This window comes from Bidens hawaiensis, unplaced genomic scaffold, assembly GCF_021521415.1.
Source record: "Bidens hawaiensis isolate Kalapana, Puna unplaced genomic scaffold, B.hawaiensis_p1.1 tig00030158_1, whole genome shotgun sequence".
Classification (NCBI taxonomy): domain Eukaryota; kingdom Viridiplantae; phylum Streptophyta; class Magnoliopsida; order Asterales; family Asteraceae; genus Bidens; species Bidens hawaiensis.
In genome coordinates this window covers 150,197-170,806 of record NW_027495002.1, presented here as the reverse complement: position 1 = coordinate 170,806, position 20,610 = coordinate 150,197, and the positions used below count along the sequence as shown (strand labels likewise).

The 20,610-nt window shown below is 32.4% G+C and overlaps 3 protein-coding genes across 3 annotated transcripts; 2 read left to right on the top strand and 1 right to left on the bottom strand.

Annotated features, from left to right (window-relative positions):
* Positions 1-1,018: 1,018 nt before the first annotated feature.
* LOC143579899 (uncharacterized) lies at positions 1,019-3,301 on the top strand. The gene is made up of 2 exons (XM_077063075.1): positions 1,019-1,558; positions 2,972-3,301. Exons 1-2 carry the CDS (start codon positions 1,040-1,042, stop codon positions 3,119-3,121), a joined length of 669 nt encoding a protein of 222 aa, XP_076919190.1. The 5' UTR covers positions 1,019-1,039; the 3' UTR covers positions 3,122-3,301.
* A 5,636-nt stretch (positions 3,302-8,937) lies between these two features.
* LOC143579898 (uncharacterized) lies at positions 8,938-11,587 on the top strand. The gene is made up of 4 exons (XM_077063074.1): positions 8,938-9,228; positions 10,031-10,195; positions 10,377-10,428; positions 11,425-11,587. The coding sequence occupies exons 1-4, from the start codon at positions 8,951-8,953 to the stop codon at positions 11,518-11,520; spliced, it is 591 nt and encodes a 196-aa protein (XP_076919189.1). The 5' UTR covers positions 8,938-8,950; the 3' UTR covers positions 11,521-11,587.
* A 1,029-nt stretch (positions 11,588-12,616) lies between these two features.
* LOC143579897 (putative ethanolamine kinase) lies at positions 12,617-18,878 on the bottom strand. Its single transcript, XM_077063073.1, has 11 exons — positions 18,734-18,878; positions 16,459-16,550; positions 16,261-16,367; positions 15,866-15,971; positions 14,877-14,999; positions 14,680-14,771; positions 14,432-14,516; positions 14,231-14,336; positions 14,026-14,092; positions 13,718-13,810; positions 12,617-12,910 (listed from the first exon to the last, which is right to left on the bottom strand). Exons 1-11 carry the CDS (start codon positions 18,850-18,852, stop codon positions 12,779-12,781), a joined length of 1,122 nt encoding a protein of 373 aa, XP_076919188.1. The 5' UTR covers positions 18,853-18,878; the 3' UTR covers positions 12,617-12,778.
* Between the last annotated feature and the right edge of the window lie 1,732 nt (positions 18,879-20,610).

Genomic DNA, 20,610 nt, shown 5'->3' with positions numbered 1-20,610 from the left:
CACCAGATTTCTTGATATTTAAATGAAGGTTTCTCATTGATTTAACCCAAATTCATGGGTATTGGGTCTTACCAAAACCAGATAGCTCTTAAACGGGTTATAACATGTCATTAAATTAAAAATTAATCTTACCAATTATTTGATATGAAAATCCTACAAAATAGGAATACTAAAATTTAATATCCAATTTAAAAATTAAAAGATATTATTCGTAATTAATAAAAAATTTTATAGTAAAAAACATAAGCGGGTCATGGGTCACCAAATCCAGATAGCTTTTAAACGGGTTATAGCATATCATTTATTTATGAAACCCTTTCATCATCAAACCCTAAATATATTATTAACTTTCTTACAATAAAAAAAATAAAATCCAAAAAAATAAATATTAAAAAACAAAAAATGTAAAACAATCATTCTCTCAAGCCATCAGATTACTTTATTTGTAAATGACGTCTTCTCACGCGTTTGATAAGAATTCACGGGTAAAGGTCTCACCAAACTCAGATAGCTCTTAAACGGGTTATAACATCTCATTATATTAAAAAATAATCTTATCAAATATTTGATATGAAAATCCTATAAAATAGGAGTATACTAAAAATTAATATCCTATTTTGTTTTTAAAAAAAGATATTATTTATAATTAAGAAACAATTTTATAAAAAAGAAAATAAACGGGTAATGGGTATCACCAACTCATATAGCTTTTAAACCGGATTATAATATATCATTTATTTGTGAAATCATTTTATCATCAAACCTCAAGTATATTAATTTTTAACTTTTTTACAATAAATAAAATTCAAATTCAAATATACATATATAAATATTAAAAACGAATAATGTAAAACAAACCCCGTAATACGGGGGATAAAATCTAGTAATATATATAGTGTTACGTCTAGCATTGTGTATTGATCATCTAAACCCTATATATTCATCATTATATCTTTGTGTTTTCTTTCTTTAATTCTTCTTAAGTTTAATATTCCACCACTCCACTTGCATTAAAATGGCCACCAATAAAAAAGGAGTCATGCATGTATACAAACTTGACACCGGCAACCATCAACCGGAGCCCCACCCATCAACCACCACTACCACCAAGAAAATAATAATCCGGAGCTTAGGATCACTACTCCGGCGATCGAAAACCTACCGCGAAACCAATCACAATCATATTAATAATAATAACAATTCAACAAAAGAAGATACAAAGGAAGTGGTGTTAGAAACATCAAGAAAATCACTTCCGGTGGCAGTGGATGGCGGCCGGAGACCGGTTCCGGCGATCAAAGATGGCCGGAAGTCGGCTTCGGTGGTGGAAGAAGGGAAAAAAGGGAAAGTGGGAATTGAGGTGGGGCGGCGGTCTGCGGAGAATAGGGCGGAGATGGTGATGATTAATGTGGGCGAAGTGGCGGATTTGTATCAAGTGAAGGTGTTGGTGACGGACATGCCGGCGTTCATGCAAGTTCATGCATTCCGGTGTGCAAGAAGGACTTTTGATAGTTTGGATAAGTCTAGTCCAAGACAAATTGCTTTTAATATGAAAAAGGTATGTATTTTATTATGTAAGATTTTACTAGCTTTTTAAAGTTTTTATTGGGTTTGTTATACACGCGTCATCTTTAATAGAATATCATATAGTCGTTTGAGATCTTGTTCAACAGTTGTTTGAAAGTTAAGATGTCAAATCGTAGGTTTCTGTACATTTCAAATAATTGTTTGAAGATTCGTTTTATGATCGTTTGAATGGTAGGATCTCAAACTGTAGTCTCACTATTTTTCAAACGGACGTTTGACGAATTTTCAAATGACTGTTTGAATTTAAGGGTGTCGAATTTGCGTTTGGGGTGGTGTAGAATAGTAGAAGCTGTTTTTATAGCATGATGTTTACAAAATGAGTACCGTCATTTTTGTTTGTAGAGTAAGTGATTTTTTTTTCATTTTTTTCTTTTTGTGTATTTCTGTTTCAAGTTAATCCGCTTGCCCTTGATATTAAAATGATTTGATTTGTTTGGTTATAAAAAGATACGAATAAAGTTTAGAAAATAAGCATTTTAATTATTGGTTATATCTAATATTTATGTCCCCAACAATTTCTTTTAGCTTTATAGCATGAAATGCATTTTTACGTGTCAAACTCTATATTACTATAGGGGTGGGTTAAAATAAAAAAAGAGGGTTTTTTAGAAAGACTATGATTTATTCCTAGTCTTTGGATCATGTTAATCAATTGTTGAGATTTAAAATTACCAAAAACCGACATAGTTTCCTAGAATTACTCTTTCATCATTATAACCGACATAGTTTCCTAGAATTATTCTTTTACCATAAGTTTTAATGCCAAATGTCAAAAATTTATTAGTTCTTACCATTCATAGGAAACTCTTTATTCTTATTTGAACCCTTTTATATGAATATATTCACATATCATAGTCATAAACAAGTCTTTGAAAGCACAACATTACCCACTTTTTATTTTCTTTCATTTCACTTATATGCAACTTTTTATCTGAGTTTCTATTTTTTATTTTTTTCATCAAAGGGCCTACTTTAACCTAAGTAAAAATGTTGGTGTTTTTATATTTAAAGACGTTTCTAACAATAATAAGAATACAAGGTTTCTTTTTTTACCCCTATTAACTAATAAATTACACCATAATCTACTCATTGTCTAGGGCTGTGCACAAAACTTCCTACCTTAGGGTATACATAAATTCTATAATGTAAAATATTTTATGAATATGCAGACAAAATCAAGTAAATATTAAAATATAATTATTTTAATTTTTTTCTCATGATTGGTAGTTAGGCTACCAATCTCATCATGTGCCGTATGATTCAAATCTTGCTTTTTGACTAACCCATGTGTTCTAAATATAATAATCTGAAACAAAAAATTGTGTATCTTACGGTGTGAATTAAACTGATTTTATTTTTTTTATTTGATTATTTTGTGTGGCAGGATTTTGATAAAGTATATGGGCCGGCTTGGCATTGCATTGTGGGCTCAAATTTTGGGTCATTTGTGACTCATGCAACCGGCTGTTTTCTTTATTTCACTATGGAAGATTTATATGTTTTAGTTTTCAAGACTAAGTTAGAAAAAATGTGAACAATTCACATTAAAAAAGAAAACTAAAATATAAATCCTATAATATTGAATATGGATAAATAGAGTTACAGTTTTGTTTTCCTTTGTTTTGTTTTTTTATACTTTTCAGTTATTTGTGTTTAATCATGTAGAAAGGATGATGGTTTGACATGTAACTACATTTATTTAAATTGTAAGATTAGGGTTTCTACCAAATAAAGTAAGTAATAACCTTCTATTTTCCTTTCATATCATGTATTTTTTAAATTTAAGAACGAAATTTCAAAACAATAAAGAAAAACAAGAATTAAAAATAAAGCATACGATATGGACCTCTCGATCATTCATAAAAGCTCAAGTATATTATAAAGTTAAAAACTCTGGTCACCAAGTTAATGCATAGTCTAACCGTAGATCAACACAAAAAGTCGGTTGAAATTTAAAGAACTAAGTAACAGGAGAAGCAAGACCAATAGACGAGCCGGTCATTAAATCAAAGAATTCGATTACTCAAGTTAACAAGTCTTCAATCATTGTGTAAGATCTAGTTAAAGATTGGTGATTTGTTTTAAAGAAGTTTAAGACTACTACCTAAGCATGAGTTCATTTTTTATAAACCTAATAAACATGTATTTATAAAATAAGCTAAAACCTGTTACAATAATCAACGGATTATTATGCTAGTTTCGTGAATAAAAGGTGTAGGATTAATTAAAAGTGACAAGCTTAAAAATGATAAGATTTGTGTTCGAGTGTTCTAAACCACCTATCCATTTCCAAATCCCACCTAAGTAGAGGTGTACAAAACCGTTTTAATCCAAACCGGTTCGATTTGTAAACCGGTTAACCGGTTTTTAATTGATTTAGCAAAAAAACGGTTTAAAACCGGTTTGATTGTGAAATAACCGAACCGCTTTGAGCCGGCAGTCTGATTTGGCTAAAACAGTTTTAGATATGAACCGATCTGGTTCAGTTTCTGATTAAAGATTCTAGACCGGGTTTTTTTTTACATGTCTATAACTAGAGGTGCACAAATTGGGTATCAAAAAACCCGGGTTCAGTGGCGGATTCAGGAATTTTTTTCAGGTGGTGCACTACTTTTATATATGTTTCAATTTCATACGAGTATAAAAAATTCCGGGTCGGTTCGAGTTTCGGGCAAAGTTCATTACAAACTAACAAACTAACAAATTAAAACAAAAATTTAACAAATAACTTAACAATTAACAACATTAAGAACAATTAAATATCTAACAAATTATCTAAACTTACCTTTACAATGGGAGGAGTCTAGGAAGAGTGGTAAGGGTGAGTATGGGAAGGGAGAACATAAAAAAAAATAAAAACCTTGCTGCACGGAATCGAACCCATGACTTCTATTTACAAAACCAACAACTTACCAGCTAGTTCAGCGCTTGTAATATAAATAGAGTGGTCCCTTCCTAATTTATAAGGTGGTTCCTCTAATATTTTCTAATATATCAATACATTATTATTTCGAAACTTTGGTGGTTCCGGGGAACCACCCTCGTACACTATAGATCCGCCAATGTCCGGGTTCAGGTATGGAACCGGGTACGAGTATGATCAGGTATTGAAAAATCGGGTATTAGTAATACCCAGGTCGGGTTCGGCTCCGGGTATTGGTATGAAAAACCATACCCTATGTACCGGGTCCGGGTTGGGTATTGAAGTGGGTCTTCAATACCCGGGTATTTGAATACCCTATTTTCAGGTATTGAAAAAACCCGTTTTCCCGGGTATTTGAATACCCTATTTTCAGGTATTGAAAAAACCCGTTTTCCGGGTATTTGAATACCCTATTTCTGGGTATTAAAAAACCATTTTTCTGCCGCATTCTTCTATTAACGGGCCTACTTCGTTTTATTATTCTAACTCTATTTTTTTGCATACAAACTTCAAAATTCATTCAAACATATGTAAACAACTAAATAATGATATAAAAATATATATTGTGTTTTAAATTGTTGTTTGGTATATCAAAAGGCCAACCTCTAAATAAGTATTTATATCAAATATGTGCTTCAAAAAAGATCCACTGGAGAACGGCTATAGATCTGTGAGTAGTCACAAACCACTGTCAAGTGCCACACAGACACATGTGCACAAACGCTTATATCGGGTATGCAAAAAATCCGGTTTGGTATGCAAAAAATCCAGGGTTTCGGGTATAACTAGAACCAGGTTTCAGGTATAACTAGAACCGGGTTTCGGGTATTATCGGGTTCACATTGGGTTCAGGTTTCAGCATTGAAAGTCATATCATATTCGTACCCTACGGGTAGGGTTGGGTTCGGGTATTAAAAACCCAGGTTTAAAAAAACCGATTCCAGGTTTTTTTGGGTCCGGTTCCAGGTTCGGGTTTTTTTTTCACCTTTATCTACAACTGAGGAGGTTTTCAAAGCACCCAACCCCGTTTTGGAGGCCCATTATGTAGGGCCCAAATTATCTTAACCCAAAGAGAAGGTTTGTTTTTTTTATAATGCCCACCATTTTGCTAAGAGAGCCGTGTTTGTGGCTTGTTGGCTACCCACACCGAGACCTCCACGGTCTTTTCTAAGGATGATTTTCTTCCATGAGCCCCAAATTATATTCTCATTCTTTTATGACCAATAATTAACTTCATATTATTGCTGATATATCCTTGAACTTCATAATGAAACCTTCGTCTCTATCTATATAATTTAACTTAAAAAACATACGTTTCTCTAAACTTTGTTTACTTTTTAAAACCCTCTTAAAGCATTGATAACTTATCCAACATCAGTTCCCCCACCTTTAAGATATTAAATAATCTTACAAAAACACTCTACATCTCATTCACCATTTCTTTACTCAGTCAAATAACTAAAAAAATTCTATAGTACTTTTTATATTTAAAAGCTACTATTCATCTTCCATCAAATTGTTGTAAGTGTATAAAAATAAGAAAAAAATAAAATAAGTGTTTGTTAGTAAGATAAAGATAAAAATAGAGAATGAAATGTGGGTGGTTTTTAAAATATATATGAAAGATAAATTTGGAAAAATTTGATTTTTAGTTAAATTATAGGGTTAGGAGTGGATGAAATGTGAATGCTCATTTAACCCTCTATCTTTATCTTACCCACAAATACTTATTTTATTAAGTTTTCTTTTTTTACAAACTCCCAACAAAATATAGAGGGTTAACTATAAACCTTCATAAAAAATTACTTTAGTTTTCTATAAATTGTTCTCTTAGATAGAGTATCGAAAGTGGTGTTTTAGTTATTTTCTTTATTTACTTTTTATAATATATAGAAAACATGGGTTGAGGGGTTAAAAACATACTCGGTTTATGAAAAAGAATATTAATGTGTGTCTTGAAAGTTGAGGGGTTAATAAAAAGAATTAGGCAATGTTTTTAAAACCGGACCGGTTCGGCCGGTCGGACCGGGATTCGGTCACCCGACCGATCCGGTTCGATATAGTTCACTCGCTTCTCAAAAAACCGGCCGGTCCGACCGCAAAACCGTACTGGTTCAACCGGTCAGACCGGTGAAACAGACCGGTTCAACCGGTTTATTATGGAACTTTTATATATTTTTTCATTTAACATTTTTTTTATAATTTTTAAGTTCAGCCGGTCCGACCGGTTCGATCGGTTGAACCGGTAACCCAACCAGTTCAGTGTCCGATTCGGTTACGAAAACGTTGGAGCACATCCCTACGTGTGTTTTGACCCTTTAGTCTTCTCCATTTGAAAAATGAATTTTGTAGTCAATAATGAAGGGACACGTGGCTATAAACATTTTTCTTTAAGAAATACTCCATATAGATTAATGCCTTTCATAGTTTCATACAACTTTATCACCACCAACTTTTATTACAATTCAAAGTCAAATATATAACATAAATAACTGATATATAGTTTTTCTAGTCTTATGCATACTCGACCGAACGAGACTAGTCCGATTGGTCATTTGAGAAATAGTTGATTGCTTACTAACGAGATAATGGACATAACTATAATAAACTGATCCGTTTTAACAAAATTCGTTTAAATACATGAAAACTGGTTAAATTTGATGAAAAGTTGTGGATGTTATTGGAGACTGAACAATTTGCACCGTTATTGATTTAACTTTTTCAAAACATTGATTTTTGGTTATTAACTTTTATCAATGGTAACAAAAAAACAAGAATAACACCGAGTATGTTTATGACGGTGTAAGCTTTGTAAGCATACTTAACTTACTAATATATCAACAAGTAATTCTGTTGTTTCTTCCGATACCTTTTAATTTCATCTACACATTAATTCCTTTTATGAACTGTTTATATGATTTTATTGGTTAATCGAGGGCTTTTAATTAATCTTATTTATTTCGATAAATATGAATCTCATTAGTTTTTTCATCACAAATTCTTTTAATTAAATAAAATAAGTTGATTGTCAACTCTTAAGATGTGTGTTGCAGTCATGATATTAGACAACTCAATTATTTAATTTGTACATTTAATTATAAAGATAATCTTTCAATAAATAATATACACCTGTAGATGCGAATCTGCATATATGAATCTATGACTCAAAACAAAAACAAAAGAAAATAATTAAAAATAATAACAACTATAATTTTTGAGCGGCCAATGAATCTTTTAACTGGGTCACTAGCTAAATTCATCAAACTGGATACATTCACCTTTCGATCCGTAAAAAACCTTCACCCAAGGCCAACACTCATGAACACTCGTCTGAAGGCACGACAATGCGGTGAGATAACACCTGTTCAGTTCAAGGATGCAACTAGTGAACGTCACCTACTCGCCTAGTTTCCTATCATCGTGTAATGTTAAAACTAAATTATCAAGTCCCGGATCGATAATCAAACACGAATTAAACGAATAACTCTCGTTTATATTAATCAGAAAATATAACTCAAAAAACTGATTACAACTCTCAAACCCTAACTCAATTTGACTCTTGATGAACCCTAACTCGGTTACATCATGTTCACAATCTCTAATGTCTAACTATAACTCGGTTTATATAGACTAACCTAACTTGCTAGTCAAGACATTACCAAATATAATAAAACCTTAATTGCAACCCCATAAACCCATTACATTATTAGTGAATCTCACAGACCCAATAGGTCCAACCCAATCACCTACACGTGACGGGCCTAATAAAATGAAAATTACGTCCAACAAATTATGGGTTCAGAAATCAAAAATGCTTTACATAAAACACAAAATATCTTCCTTTCTAGCTATCACCTCATCACAGCTCATTGGCTAATAATAATAATAATAACATTCTTTTACATTAAAAGCAAAAAACCCAAGAAAACAAAAACAAATCTTTAGTGCCAAACTACCAAAATCGTCCTCCTTGTTCACACCTTAATTTCTTTAAAATCATCTCAATCTCTGCTTCAATCACAAAAAAAATTAATTTTTAAAACCCATCTGGGCTTTGTTTTGTTTTGATTGATTTCATCAACAAAACACCCAGATGATGGGTTTTTAATTTTTAATTCCAATTTTTATTAATTTAATCAATTCAAGATGTGGGTTTGTTGAGAATTGGTGAATTTGATCTTGGGTTCTATCAAAAATTTGATTTTGATAATGGGTTTTTGAAGTTGTGTTAAAATCTTGAAATTTGTTCTTTATTTCAAGATTTTGCATAATTAGGTTTTAGGGTTTCAGTTATGCCTTTGATACTGCTCCATTAGCTTTAAAGCTTCAATCTTTATATAAAATTTTCGTCAATTTTGAAAATTTAAGTTTTTGGAGCAGTGAAATTGATAAAGTTTTGGTTTTTTTTTTCTTTTTTTTTAATATTTAGAATATTAAAAAATGTCTGGTGGAACACCAACTGCTGGTGGGCTAATGAGGCAAAGGCATAGTCAAGGGTATGCAAGTTCAAGTGGTGATGATCTTGAAGATGATGCTAGTTCAAGAATTCGGACTCAGTCGCCTCGGGCTCAATTGCCACCTAAATTTAGTGAAACGAGAACATGGATTGAGGTTTTAGAGAATGTGATTTGGCTTGGTTCCGCGGTTTTTATAATATATTTGGGAGATTGGCATTCCAACTTGATTTATATCTTGATTCATGATGGCAGGATTAAAAGGTTAGTTTGCTCATATGATAATTTATGTGTGTTTTATCCGAAAGCATGGTGTGTTTTTATGCTTATGTTGATGATTATAACAAATTTGATTTTTATGTAATAAGGTGTTGTTTTTTGTAATCTGGACTCTAATTTGATGTTAAAAATAATTGAAAGAAATGGATTCATAGGTTCTTTGGGGAAGTTATGCACATAGGGATGTAAATGAAATGAACGTTTAGTGAACCGTTTGTGAACTGGTCGGAAGTTCGTTTGTGAACAAAATTTTTTGTTCATTTAGTTAAATGAACGAAGATGAGCACATGCTCATTCGTTTATGTTCATGAACGTTCGTTTATTATGTTCATTCGTTTACGTTTCTTCTTTAAAATTACAACTTCTTTAAATCGGATATCTTTATGCACATAGGGATGTAAACGAAATGAACGTTTATTATGCACATAGGGATGTAAACGAAATGAACGTTTAGTGAACCGTTTGTGAACTGGTCGGAAGTTCGTTTATGAACAAAAATTTTTGTTCATTTAGTTAAATGAACGAAGATGAGCACATGCTCGTTCGTTTATGTTCATGAACGTTCGTTTATTATGTTCATTCGTTTATGTTCATGATTATCGGATTATCTTTATGCACTACACTATCACATACTTTTAAGTAGCTTATCTCATCGAAAGGGTAAATTTGTAATTTTGAACCAGCAAGAATAATCACCTGAAATAATTAATCCCAAACCGCTTAGCTCACCAAAAGGGTAATGTTTCATGTTTTTTTGTATGGCTTATTGTTTGTATCTTGTATGCAGAATACCATTATATCTCGGATTATTTGGTGTCAGCCTAAATGTCGCCTATTTCGTGTATACAAGTATGTTAGTATTTGGTGTCCGAAAATCAAGCGAAAGGTGGGAGTTTTCCAGTATAGACGCCCTACCGTATCTTACAACAGTTGGACTCCTATCTTTTTGTTTGTAAGAAATTCATGTATCCTTTTGTTCATGCCTCTAATATGGTGTTTGGATGTGCGTTTAAACTGATTATAAGAAAAATGTAAAATTACCAAACTACCCCTAACGACTTCCAAAACACAAAAAGAGCAGTTTTTTTTTTCGAGTTTTAATATTTGTTTTCTTTTTTCGTATCCATTTGCAGGTTCTGTTTTGCTTTGTGGCCAATTTGGAGTTTCCTGACCCTCCCACTTGTGGTAAACGAACATGATCACTCGTTTCGGTCATAATTTGAAAAACGGGCAATTTCATATGAAAAAAAAAATTATATCAAATATACCCATTTAAAAAACTTAAATTTCATATTTTCTCATTTCTGTAAATAAATATTATAGTATGACCATTATACCCTTCTTTTTTTACACACAAACTCTCATGTTAAATTTTCAAGGAAGGGTATAAGGGGGTGTTTGGTACAGAGAAAAAGAATGGGAAGAAATGGAAATAGAAATGGGAGAGAAATGGAATTGGAGAGAAATAGAAATGGGTGGAGAATTGACAATCATTTCCTTTGTTTGGTACAATAGAGAAATGGGTGGAGAAACGGGAGCAGAGACGTGATTAGGGTTCCGCCTCGGCATCATCATGGTGGAGAAATGGTGGCTCAGAGACGCGTCGCAACACCGCGAACGGAGTAGAGCGTCATCATCATCGCCGCACAACATCAACACCGCGATTTAGGGTTCCGCCTCGCAACACCGCCTCGCGATTTAGGGTTTCGTTTTGGCTCAGAGACGCGAACGGACGTGGCTGCGGCGTCGGCCGCCGTGCCGGACGTCGGCATCATCATCACCATCGCCGGTCGGAGCATCATCATCATCATACGCGAACGGAGTAGAGCAGAGACGCGATTTAGAAGCAGAGAGAATTCCATTTCTCTTCCAAATGGAGAGAATTGGATTTCTCTACTTTTTGCCTACACCCAATTCTCAGAGAAAACCAATTCTCCGCCCAATTCTCCGCCTAATTCTCCCAAACAAGAGAAACCTAATTCTCCACCCTCAAATCTCTCTACCAAACACCCCCTAAATGTCATAAATTGAAAATGTGTATAATTTGATATAATGATTTTTATTGTCGGGTAATAATGTAATATGATACTATGCGAAGTTATGGGGTTGTATATGAAGTTGTTCCTTTGAAGTGTGAAATTACCAAACTACCCTTAACATTCGGCTCTTGGTTCTTTGCAGTTCACATTGTTCATGGCAGGCATGGTCATACTGCCATACATGGTTCTTGGGACATTCAAGCAGCAGCAACCATCAGATATGTTCCGTATCGATTGAAAATCATTTGTGCATATTATTCATAGTAAACGATACTAACAACAGAGCAGACGAGTTTTTCTTGAATCGGGCGACATCTTTTGTTTTAAAAGAAATAACAGAAATTTGAGAAAGTAGAACAGATAGAAACGAAACGAGGTTCATAGTGATTGATATATAGGTGTTATATGCCTGGATTTTATATATGTTATGAATGCAATGATGCACAAACATTTGGTACAAATATTTGGGATGTGCATCATGTTTGGATGCATGATTGATTACAAAAGGACAGAGCTATACACACACTTCATACCTGCATATGAACTTTTCGTCAAATCACACGGGTCTTATGACCTATATGGTCTATGATATGGTAAAGATATTCAAACGGACCCACCGTGTAAGGTGTTGTATGAGATGCGATATGGGCTTGTATAACTTTACTGAAGCTGACTGATGTGATAGTGGCGTGTTGTGTTAGAAGTCATGCAGGCTGTATGATGTAAAAGTTTGCTTTATACATGTCATTTATATGGCCCATAGACAGGTTTGTGGTTTGTAAAAGTCATATTTCCGAGTACCGTTTTTACTATATTCTTCCTAATCATAGCTTACCAATAGTCCAATACAAATTAGTTTTTGAACGAATATTATAATTTTTTGAACGAAATATATGTCAAAAAATGTAGTAATTTGCCATTAAAAGTAGTCATTTATACAACTTAATTTGCTTAAATTATTTTATATAATTTTAGTTTAGTTAATGAAAGACATGTTTATAAGCTTTATAAATATCTTTTTGTTTTTAAGTGATCAAAACTCAATTTAAACACATCCATGTCTTGAATGCCCATTGATGTGTAAGCTTGATGCTGACTTGAAATCGAAATTTAATTTTTTTGTTGCCCATCAATACATTGAGACCTATATCTACCCACCTTGATTTTATTCATCGTGTGATTTAGATATGTGGTCGACGCTTTAAGATATAGATATTGGCATCTGGCTCGATAAGTTCACCAATACTCGGTACAATTGTTCGACCCGAAACTTTTAACAAAGAGTATATAACCATTTAATATGTCATTAGATTTACAATGTATCACACATTACAAGCAACATATCATTGAGTTCAAATATAGAGTTCATGATTACAATCAAGTATACAACCATCTTCAAATTGTTTTAAAAAATTAAAACCTTTTTTATTTTATATTTTCGTAAAAAGGTTTTAAATGTTTTAAATCTGAATGTGAGGATAGAATGATGGTAGATTCTAAATGGTCTTAGATTGAGATAGGTAAGATTTAGCCAAAGAGAAACACTCGTCTTTTCGCCTCTTATATTCGTTGTATCTCGGGAAGAAATATTCAAGATAATCGAATTCTTCAATGTCTGACATTTTTGCCTGCCATGTAATGATTCAAGCCAATAAGATATGACATTAAAACCCGTGTTCAAAATCTAGGATAGACCGGTTTAACCATGCATGGTGTTTGTTCATGTTATGTTTATCTCTTAACAGATCAAACCGGTCAAATGAAAAATAATGTCCCAAGATTATTGTCCACAAATAAACAAAAACACAATTTTAAGATACGTACAATCTAGGGGTGTTCCTCGGTTTTGTTTTCGGTTTATTTGAGTTATTCGGTTCGGTTTGTTTGGCTAAAATCCGAATAAACCATTTTTAACTGAATTGACCGACTTTAACCGAATAAAATTTTGAACATCACATTCTTTAGCATATCCTAAGACCTAAAACCAAAATAAACGTACAAAACCCGAAAATAGTCATAAAAAAATAAACTTATAAACTATAAAAACGGGTACTCGATTATTCAGTTAAACAGAATTGAACAAATTGCATAACCGAACCGAATAAGAATTCGGTTCGGTTTTCGGTTTAATCGGTTCCTAACCAAATGGACACCTCTAGACTACAATCAATGCATATTTCAGTTAGTATAATGACAAGTTTACCCTTAACGCGTTTAAGATATCAGTTGCCGTGGAAAACTTACATGTTAATGGATGGTCACCCAAGTTGATTTTTGATGAAATAAAAACTTTAAAAAATATTATGTTGATCTGATATTTATTTAAAAACAGAAAATGTTTCGGGTCAACCTAACATATTTCGACGTCTTAACCTACCCATTCAACACAGACATCAATATAATGGTAAGAGTGCTTCAAGATCGTTATTCGGTACCTGGATTAAAGCCCATAATGCCCAATACAAGTGTGAAGCCAACATGTAGCATGTAGTCTCAACATAGAGTGCTTCAAGATCGTTGTCCAGTACCTGGATCAAAGGGTATTTTTGTCATTCTCCGAACATGTTCTTTACTTTCAAATGATTTCAATCTTCTTGATTCATTCAAACAAATTAGATAGCATTTTAATAGCATAGTTCTTAACTTTTAAGATTAGTAAATGTTGTATGGTTAACACAACCATGTCCGACCCATTGACCCGCACTAAAACTACCCGTTAAAAGAGCACACATTAATTACATACCTTATCTGGTTTTTCAGGGTTCAAATAATGCCTGAAGAAATGATATTGTTCATCCTTTGATGGGTACCTATATAATATGTAACTTCTTTAATTAAGCAATTAAAAAAGATTACAGTTTAAATATATTTGGAATGGTGTTTGACTGTTTAACCTGCCCTTCCCGGCCCGTTTGAAATTTCATCAAAGAACAAAGGAGATGGCTTACAAGGTGTAGTCACATTCAAATCCTGCATATTCATTGAAGTGATTTCCAATGTCAAAACCTCGGTAACTATACGATCCATATTCAAAATCTATAAAGTAGAGTTTTTCTGTTCCAAAATAATATTATAAAAAAAACAATATTAGTGCAATGATAATTTATAATCCAAATCTTCATTAAATGGGCTTAAGATTGTTGACTTACCTTCATCATCATTCAACATTAAATTCCCGGAAAGCAAGTCGTTGTGAGCGAACACCACCGGAGCATTAAGATGAACTGTCAATTCCTGTCTCATAAATCACCAAACATTTCTACACAAATAAACTCTGGTTCTTTTAAATTCGAAGGAGTTTAACATAAAAAACGTATAAAATGCGTGACAGATTTGTTAACAGGTTCTCTTTAGCTTAGAATAAAGTGAAACTAATATAGTCATTAAATAAAATTACCTTGAGATTTTTTATTTCAGTCTCAACTTCTGCAAAGGAAATTTTCTTGTACATATTTTGCTTTTGACGGTCATCAAATGTAAGATTGGATGCTGCAACCGAAAATAAAAATGCTCAATATTTCAGCACTTTATTAATGATTTACTGCAAAGAAAGACCACTAGCAGGAAGAACTAATAAGAATGAAAAAGAAATACCTTTTTTAAAAAATTTGAAGATGTCATTCCACAGCTGTGGTTCCTTGGATCCAGGAATATCTACCTGATGGAAACTTTTAAGTTGTTTTGCAATTTCAGCAGCCAACTTAGGCTTTCTCATATCTGTAAAATATATGAAAATTAAAAATTATAAGAAAATAGAAATGAATGTGTAGTTCAAATGATTACGTGTATCGAGCTTCACAGGCATTTAAAACAATGTTTTGCAATCACAACTATCAATATTTATTAAGACAATTAGGTCTGTAAGCAAACCGAACGTTCAGTGAACCTTTTGTTAACCAATTGGTGGGAGTTTGTTTATGTTTGTTTATTTAATAAACGAACATAAACAAAACTTTTTGATCATTTAGTTACACGAACCAACATGAACACATGTCTTGTTTGTGCATTTATGTTCGGTTATGTTTGTTTGTTCGTTTACATTCATTTATGTTCGTTAGTTTACGTATGTTTAAGTTTGTTCGTTTATGTATTCATTTATTGTTAGGCCCATTACAATTATGTCTGGTTGTATCAAATTAAAAAATCATCATTACAATTTAGTCTAGTTCTATTACTTTTTAGGCCCAATATATTAATATTCACGTTTACTTTTAGTTGGTGTTTGCTCTGTTCATTTATAATCGTTCATCTAGTTCATTTATGTCCGTTTACGATCGTGAACTGTTCATTTACACTATTACGGACGAACATAATCAAACATGAACAAGTTCATTTTCTTAGTGAATGAACACGAACAAGAAAAGCCCTTTGTTTAACTGTTTGTGTAATTGTGTTTGATCATTTGTTTGGTTAAAGTTAAACGTATGAACACAACATGGCCTCTTCATGTCCGTTCGGTTCGTTTACATGCCTAAAGACAATAGTCCAAAAACAAAACAAATAATAGTTCTTAACTTCTTATAAACTTACAGAACTATGAAATTGCTAAATTATTAACTTTCATACCAATTTAACATGTTTACCTGATGTATCCAAAGTGCGAGCATGTATAAACGATTGCACCATCCCGTTCTCAAACGTTCCTAGTAATTTGGGACCAAACCCTGCAGCCGAGAGGTGAACAATTGCCTATACATAAAGACAGTAAATAATAGTTACAAAGTGAAAATAAGTATATGTAGCATATTCCAAAAATAATATTGAAGACGACTTTAGAGTTAAAAAAAAGTACACTTAATTTTATGACCATAAGACCAAAATAGCCCTTGCATTTCTTGATTTTCTCTCTTTTTAAGACCGCATGTGCTGACATGCAACAATTACATGATATGGTATTGAAATTATAATATACTTAATTGATTTTTATTTATTGGTATATTTGTATAGATACATTGGAGATCAAGATTCAGACACTAACCTTCAATTCCCTATCACGATTTATAACATATTCGGTATTTGGACCATAGATTCTAACTGTCACATGCACCGTATTCCCATTTTCTTCTTCTACAGATACCTTATATACTACAGTGATAAGATATAATTATAAATAATAATTAATACGCACACATTCACAGGCAAGCATACATGTATACATATAGTAACAGATACATACATTTGTTTGTGATGCCACCAGACAATTTTTCAGCAATGAAGTGTGATTCATCCAAATTTGACCAGTGCTTGAAAAGATCCTTAAAAAGCTCTCTGTCAAAGTCAATGTCAAAGTCAAAGTCAAATCCAATTGCACACAATAGATAAAATTAAATATACTGGAATTCATACATCTAGAATATCGTTAAGTATGTTCCCTTTTTTCTTAATAAATATTTTTTGGATTTATCAATTTACTTTACTCAAGGGAACAACGAAATGTTTTCAATATAAAATTGTTCTCTCTAATTCATTTCCACATAAAATATTTGAAGAAACATTGCCAGTCAAGCAATACTAAATATTAATCAATTAATTACTACAAAATATCAACAGATATGTTAGGTGTTATCAATTGAGTAGACCAAAAAGGGATATTTTATTCTTTTGTCTATTTCATTTCCATAAAAAAAGAATTATGGAAACATCAGCAAGCTAACCTTATTAATATAATATAAAAATCAGCAAACGTGTGTTACTTTATCAATTTGTTTAACAAAAGGAAGCATTGAATAATTTGCATTTGTTTCAGTATCATTTTCCTCATCAAAACTTGGATGTTAATCATGTTATCAGCGATCGTTAATGTCCATGTATTTTGGAGATATTTAATTAGTTTGTAACTTCCGTGTCTGAATAACGACCCATTCAGACATCAAACTAGTTAAAACATCTCCAAAATACTCTTGGCATTTCTCCTAATTAACATAATAAGTTAATGACTCTCAGTTACAAAAATGATTACTTCATTCGTTTTGTGTTCAAGTTAAGCTCGAATCATGTAAAATGCATCAGAACACATGAACGAATCCACAAATAAAAAAGAACTGAGAATGATATGGTTAAGTATGCTCCCTTTTTTCTTAACAAATGTTTTCTGATTTATCAATTTACATGACTCAAGGGAACACACAATGATTTGAATATAGAATTGTTAACAACTTATACCTAACTCATTTCAACATAAAAAATTTGGACGGAACATTAACAAATCACATTTATATTAATTAATTAATTAATTACTATAAAATATCAGCAGATATGTTAGGTGTTATCAGTTCAGTAGACAAAAAGGCAGATTTTATATTTGTTTTGACCAATTCATTTTCACATAAAAAGGTTATGGAAACATCAGCAAGCAACCTCATTACTATAATAGAAAAATCAACAAACATGAAACGTGTGTTGCTTTATCAACTTGTTTGACAAAAGGAAGCATTGAATAATTAACATTTGTTTCAGCTTCATTATCCATCCTTAATGTCTGTGTATCTCAGAGATATTAACTAGCTTGTAACGTCCGTGCCTGAATCGATCCTCATCAGGTTTAAGTAACGATCAATTCAGACATCAAGCTAGTTAAACGTATCTAAAATACACGGACGTTTTTCCTTAATTAACATAATAAGTTAACAACTCTATATTACAAACACAATTACTTCCTTCATTCGTTTTGTAATCAAATAGAGCTCAAACCAAGTAAACTGCATCAAAACACGTGAACATATCCACAAATCAACTTAATAACCGTCTAACAAGAACAAAACAGAATTCGGATTGATTTCATTGAACCAGATCATCAATTCACAAATCAACTTAACCTAAAAATAAAACCAAGTAAAACGCATCAGAACACATGAACGAATCCGGAAATTAAAACAATAACTGTCTAATTAGAAAAGAAAACATAACCGAGACCGATTTTATTGATAACACCGATTCAATCAAATTATCCTAAGGCATCATAATCACATGAACATGTTCTCAAACTAACATAATAACCGTGATTTCAATCATTTCATTGAATCAAATCACCGAATTAACACTAAAATTAACCTGAAATCAATTAAAATGCATCATAATCGTATGAACATGTGCTCAAACTGACATAACTGAGAGCGATTTCCTTGAATCGAATCTTCCATTCATAATTTAACCTAAATTCATGTCAACGAATACGCAAACTAACATAATAACCGTTTAATTACAACAAATACAGAACTAAGACTGAATTCATTGCATCGAATCATTAATTAACTATCAAATTAACCTAAAATCAAGTAAAATCCATCATAACACACAAACGTGACCGAATATTAACATAATATCCGAACACATGAACATAATAACCGTCTAATTAGACTTATTTCACTTAACCGAATCATCAATTCACAATAAAATAAACCTAAAATCAACAATAAACAGAATTAACGGAAGCTAACGGTCAAATAGCTTACACGAGGCGAGGTTTAATCTCCGGTAATGTAAGCGAGTGGTTAACGGTGAGTGGAGAATGGACGACGTTAATGTCTCCGGAGGAGGCTTCCGTTATGCTCCTGATGTCAACTGCAACCATACCTACCACCGTCCGACGTCCGTTAGTTTTCCGTTAAATCTTATTCTATTCTCCGGTGAATACGTGTGACTTTGGAATAACTGAAATGGTGTGTGAGAGGTTACGTAGGTTTCAAAGTAATTAGGCACAGGGACTGGTTTTATAATAATATTCAGTTGGATAGTTTGCAATAATAGCCCTTGGAGTTTATAATATATTTTAGGGACAACTTAACTTTTAAAAGCGTTCTAATTAGGTAACTCAACTTTAAAAAGTGTTTCAATTAAGTCACTTAACTTTTATATTTTATTAAATTAAAGCTTTTAACATGTTTTTTTAGAAATTTTCTTTTTTGTTTCACATAGGGTATCCTTTTATCTTTTTTTAAGTTGACGCTGAGTGGTGACGTAAATTTTATTTTTTATTTTTAAATTTTAATATAATTAGCGTTTTTTTAAAATTTTTAAATTTAGAGTTAAGTGTCATTTTCGTACCTGTAGTTTGTCCAACTACGCAACTTTAATACCATTTTTGAATTTTTCGCAACTGGCTACTCAATGTTTCAAAACCTGGTCATTTTAGTATTTTTTCTTAATCTCGTTTAATTTGTCCGTTAAGTCAGGGGCATAATGGTAACTTAAGTTATTTTATTTATTTTCTTTTCTCTTTTAAATCCCTCCCCTTATTATATTACCCAAACCCTAATAATCAAAACTTAAAACCCATTCATCATCATCGTATTCACAAATTTGATTCACAAGCCCTAATAATCAAATCATAACAACTGAAAAGAGCAATTCCAATCATCAATCATCGTATTCAACCAATCCGATTCATAATATGGCCGAAATGTGGGTTGTTCGACAGGAATCGTCTGACTTCCAACCATCTGTTCAACCATCTGTTGAATATGGTTAGTTAATCAAATTCTCATTCAATCTGATCATCCTTTAATCTTGTTTAATAATTCTTTCTCGATCCTAATATGTTTCTTTACCTTAAAATTTCAGCAGACAACCCGTACATGTTTACACTAGAAGTTCACCATGGTGGTAAGTTTAGCAATGGTCCAGGTGGGAGAAGATACGATTTTGGTCATGTTGACTTTATTGATAAGGTTCATTCTGAATATTTCTCAGTCATTATTCTAAAGAATATGTTAGAAGAACTAGGTTATTTAGATGAAGATGTAGTAGCATACCATTACAAGCTCCCTAGAGAAGAGTTAGATATTAGTTTAAGACCTTTGGGTAGTGATAGGGATATTATTGAAATGGCAGAGCATATTCAAAATACTAGAGTTATTGAGGTATATGTTGAACATTTTAGAACACATCCTAGGAAATATTTGAATGTTAGAGGGGGAAATGATGAAGTTAGAGGGGGGAATGATGAAGATTTGAATGTTGGATGGGAGGATTATCAATTTAGTAATGATGAGGGTATTATTCACAATAATGTTGAGGGATCCGATGGTAGTGATAAGGGGGCTGATGATAGTGATGAGGAGGATGATGTTGAGAGTGATGAGAGTCCTGATGTTGGTAGTGATAAAGGGTCTGATACTAGTGAGGAGGATGACTCTGATTACATGGTAGACGAAGATTATTTAGATGATGATACTAATGTGGATATGAATGATTATAAAGTTGTTGTGGAGTTTAACATAAGTGATGAAGGCGAACAAGATGATGAAGATGAAGTTTTAGATGAGATTGACTTTAGGAAGTTTGATAGTATTAGTGGTGATGATACACCACTGCAACAAGCTCTTAGGCT

Excerpts from the sequence above, each read along its gene's own strand:
- LOC143579899 (XM_077063075.1), top strand. The coding sequence starts at position 1,040 with ATGCATGTATACAAACTTGACACCGGCAACCATCAACCGGAGCCCCAC. Across the intron at positions 1,559-2,971 it reads TTGCTTTTAATATGAAAAAG|GATTTTGATAAAGTATATGG; the intron begins GTATGTATTTTA and ends TTTGTGTGGCAG.
- LOC143579898 (XM_077063074.1), top strand. The coding sequence starts at position 8,951 with ATGTCTGGTGGAACACCAACTGCTGGTGGGCTAATGAGGCAAAGGCAT. Across the intron at positions 9,229-10,030 it reads CATGATGGCAGGATTAAAAG|AATACCATTATATCTCGGAT; the intron begins GTTAGTTTGCTC and ends TCTTGTATGCAG. Across the intron at positions 10,196-10,376 it reads GGACTCCTATCTTTTTGTTT|GTTCTGTTTTGCTTTGTGGC; the intron begins GTAAGAAATTCA and ends ATCCATTTGCAG.
- LOC143579897 (XM_077063073.1), bottom strand. The coding sequence starts at position 18,852 with ATGGTTGCAGTTGACATCAGGAGCATAACGGAAGCCTCCTCCGGAGAC. Across the intron at positions 15,000-15,865 it reads TCGCACTTTGGATACATCAG|ATATGAGAAAGCCTAAGTTG; the intron begins GTAAACATGTTA and ends TATATTTTACAG. Across the intron at positions 13,811-14,025 it reads ACCCTGAAAAACCAGATAAG|GTACTGGACAACGATCTTGA; the intron begins GTATGTAATTAA and ends CCTTTGATCCAG.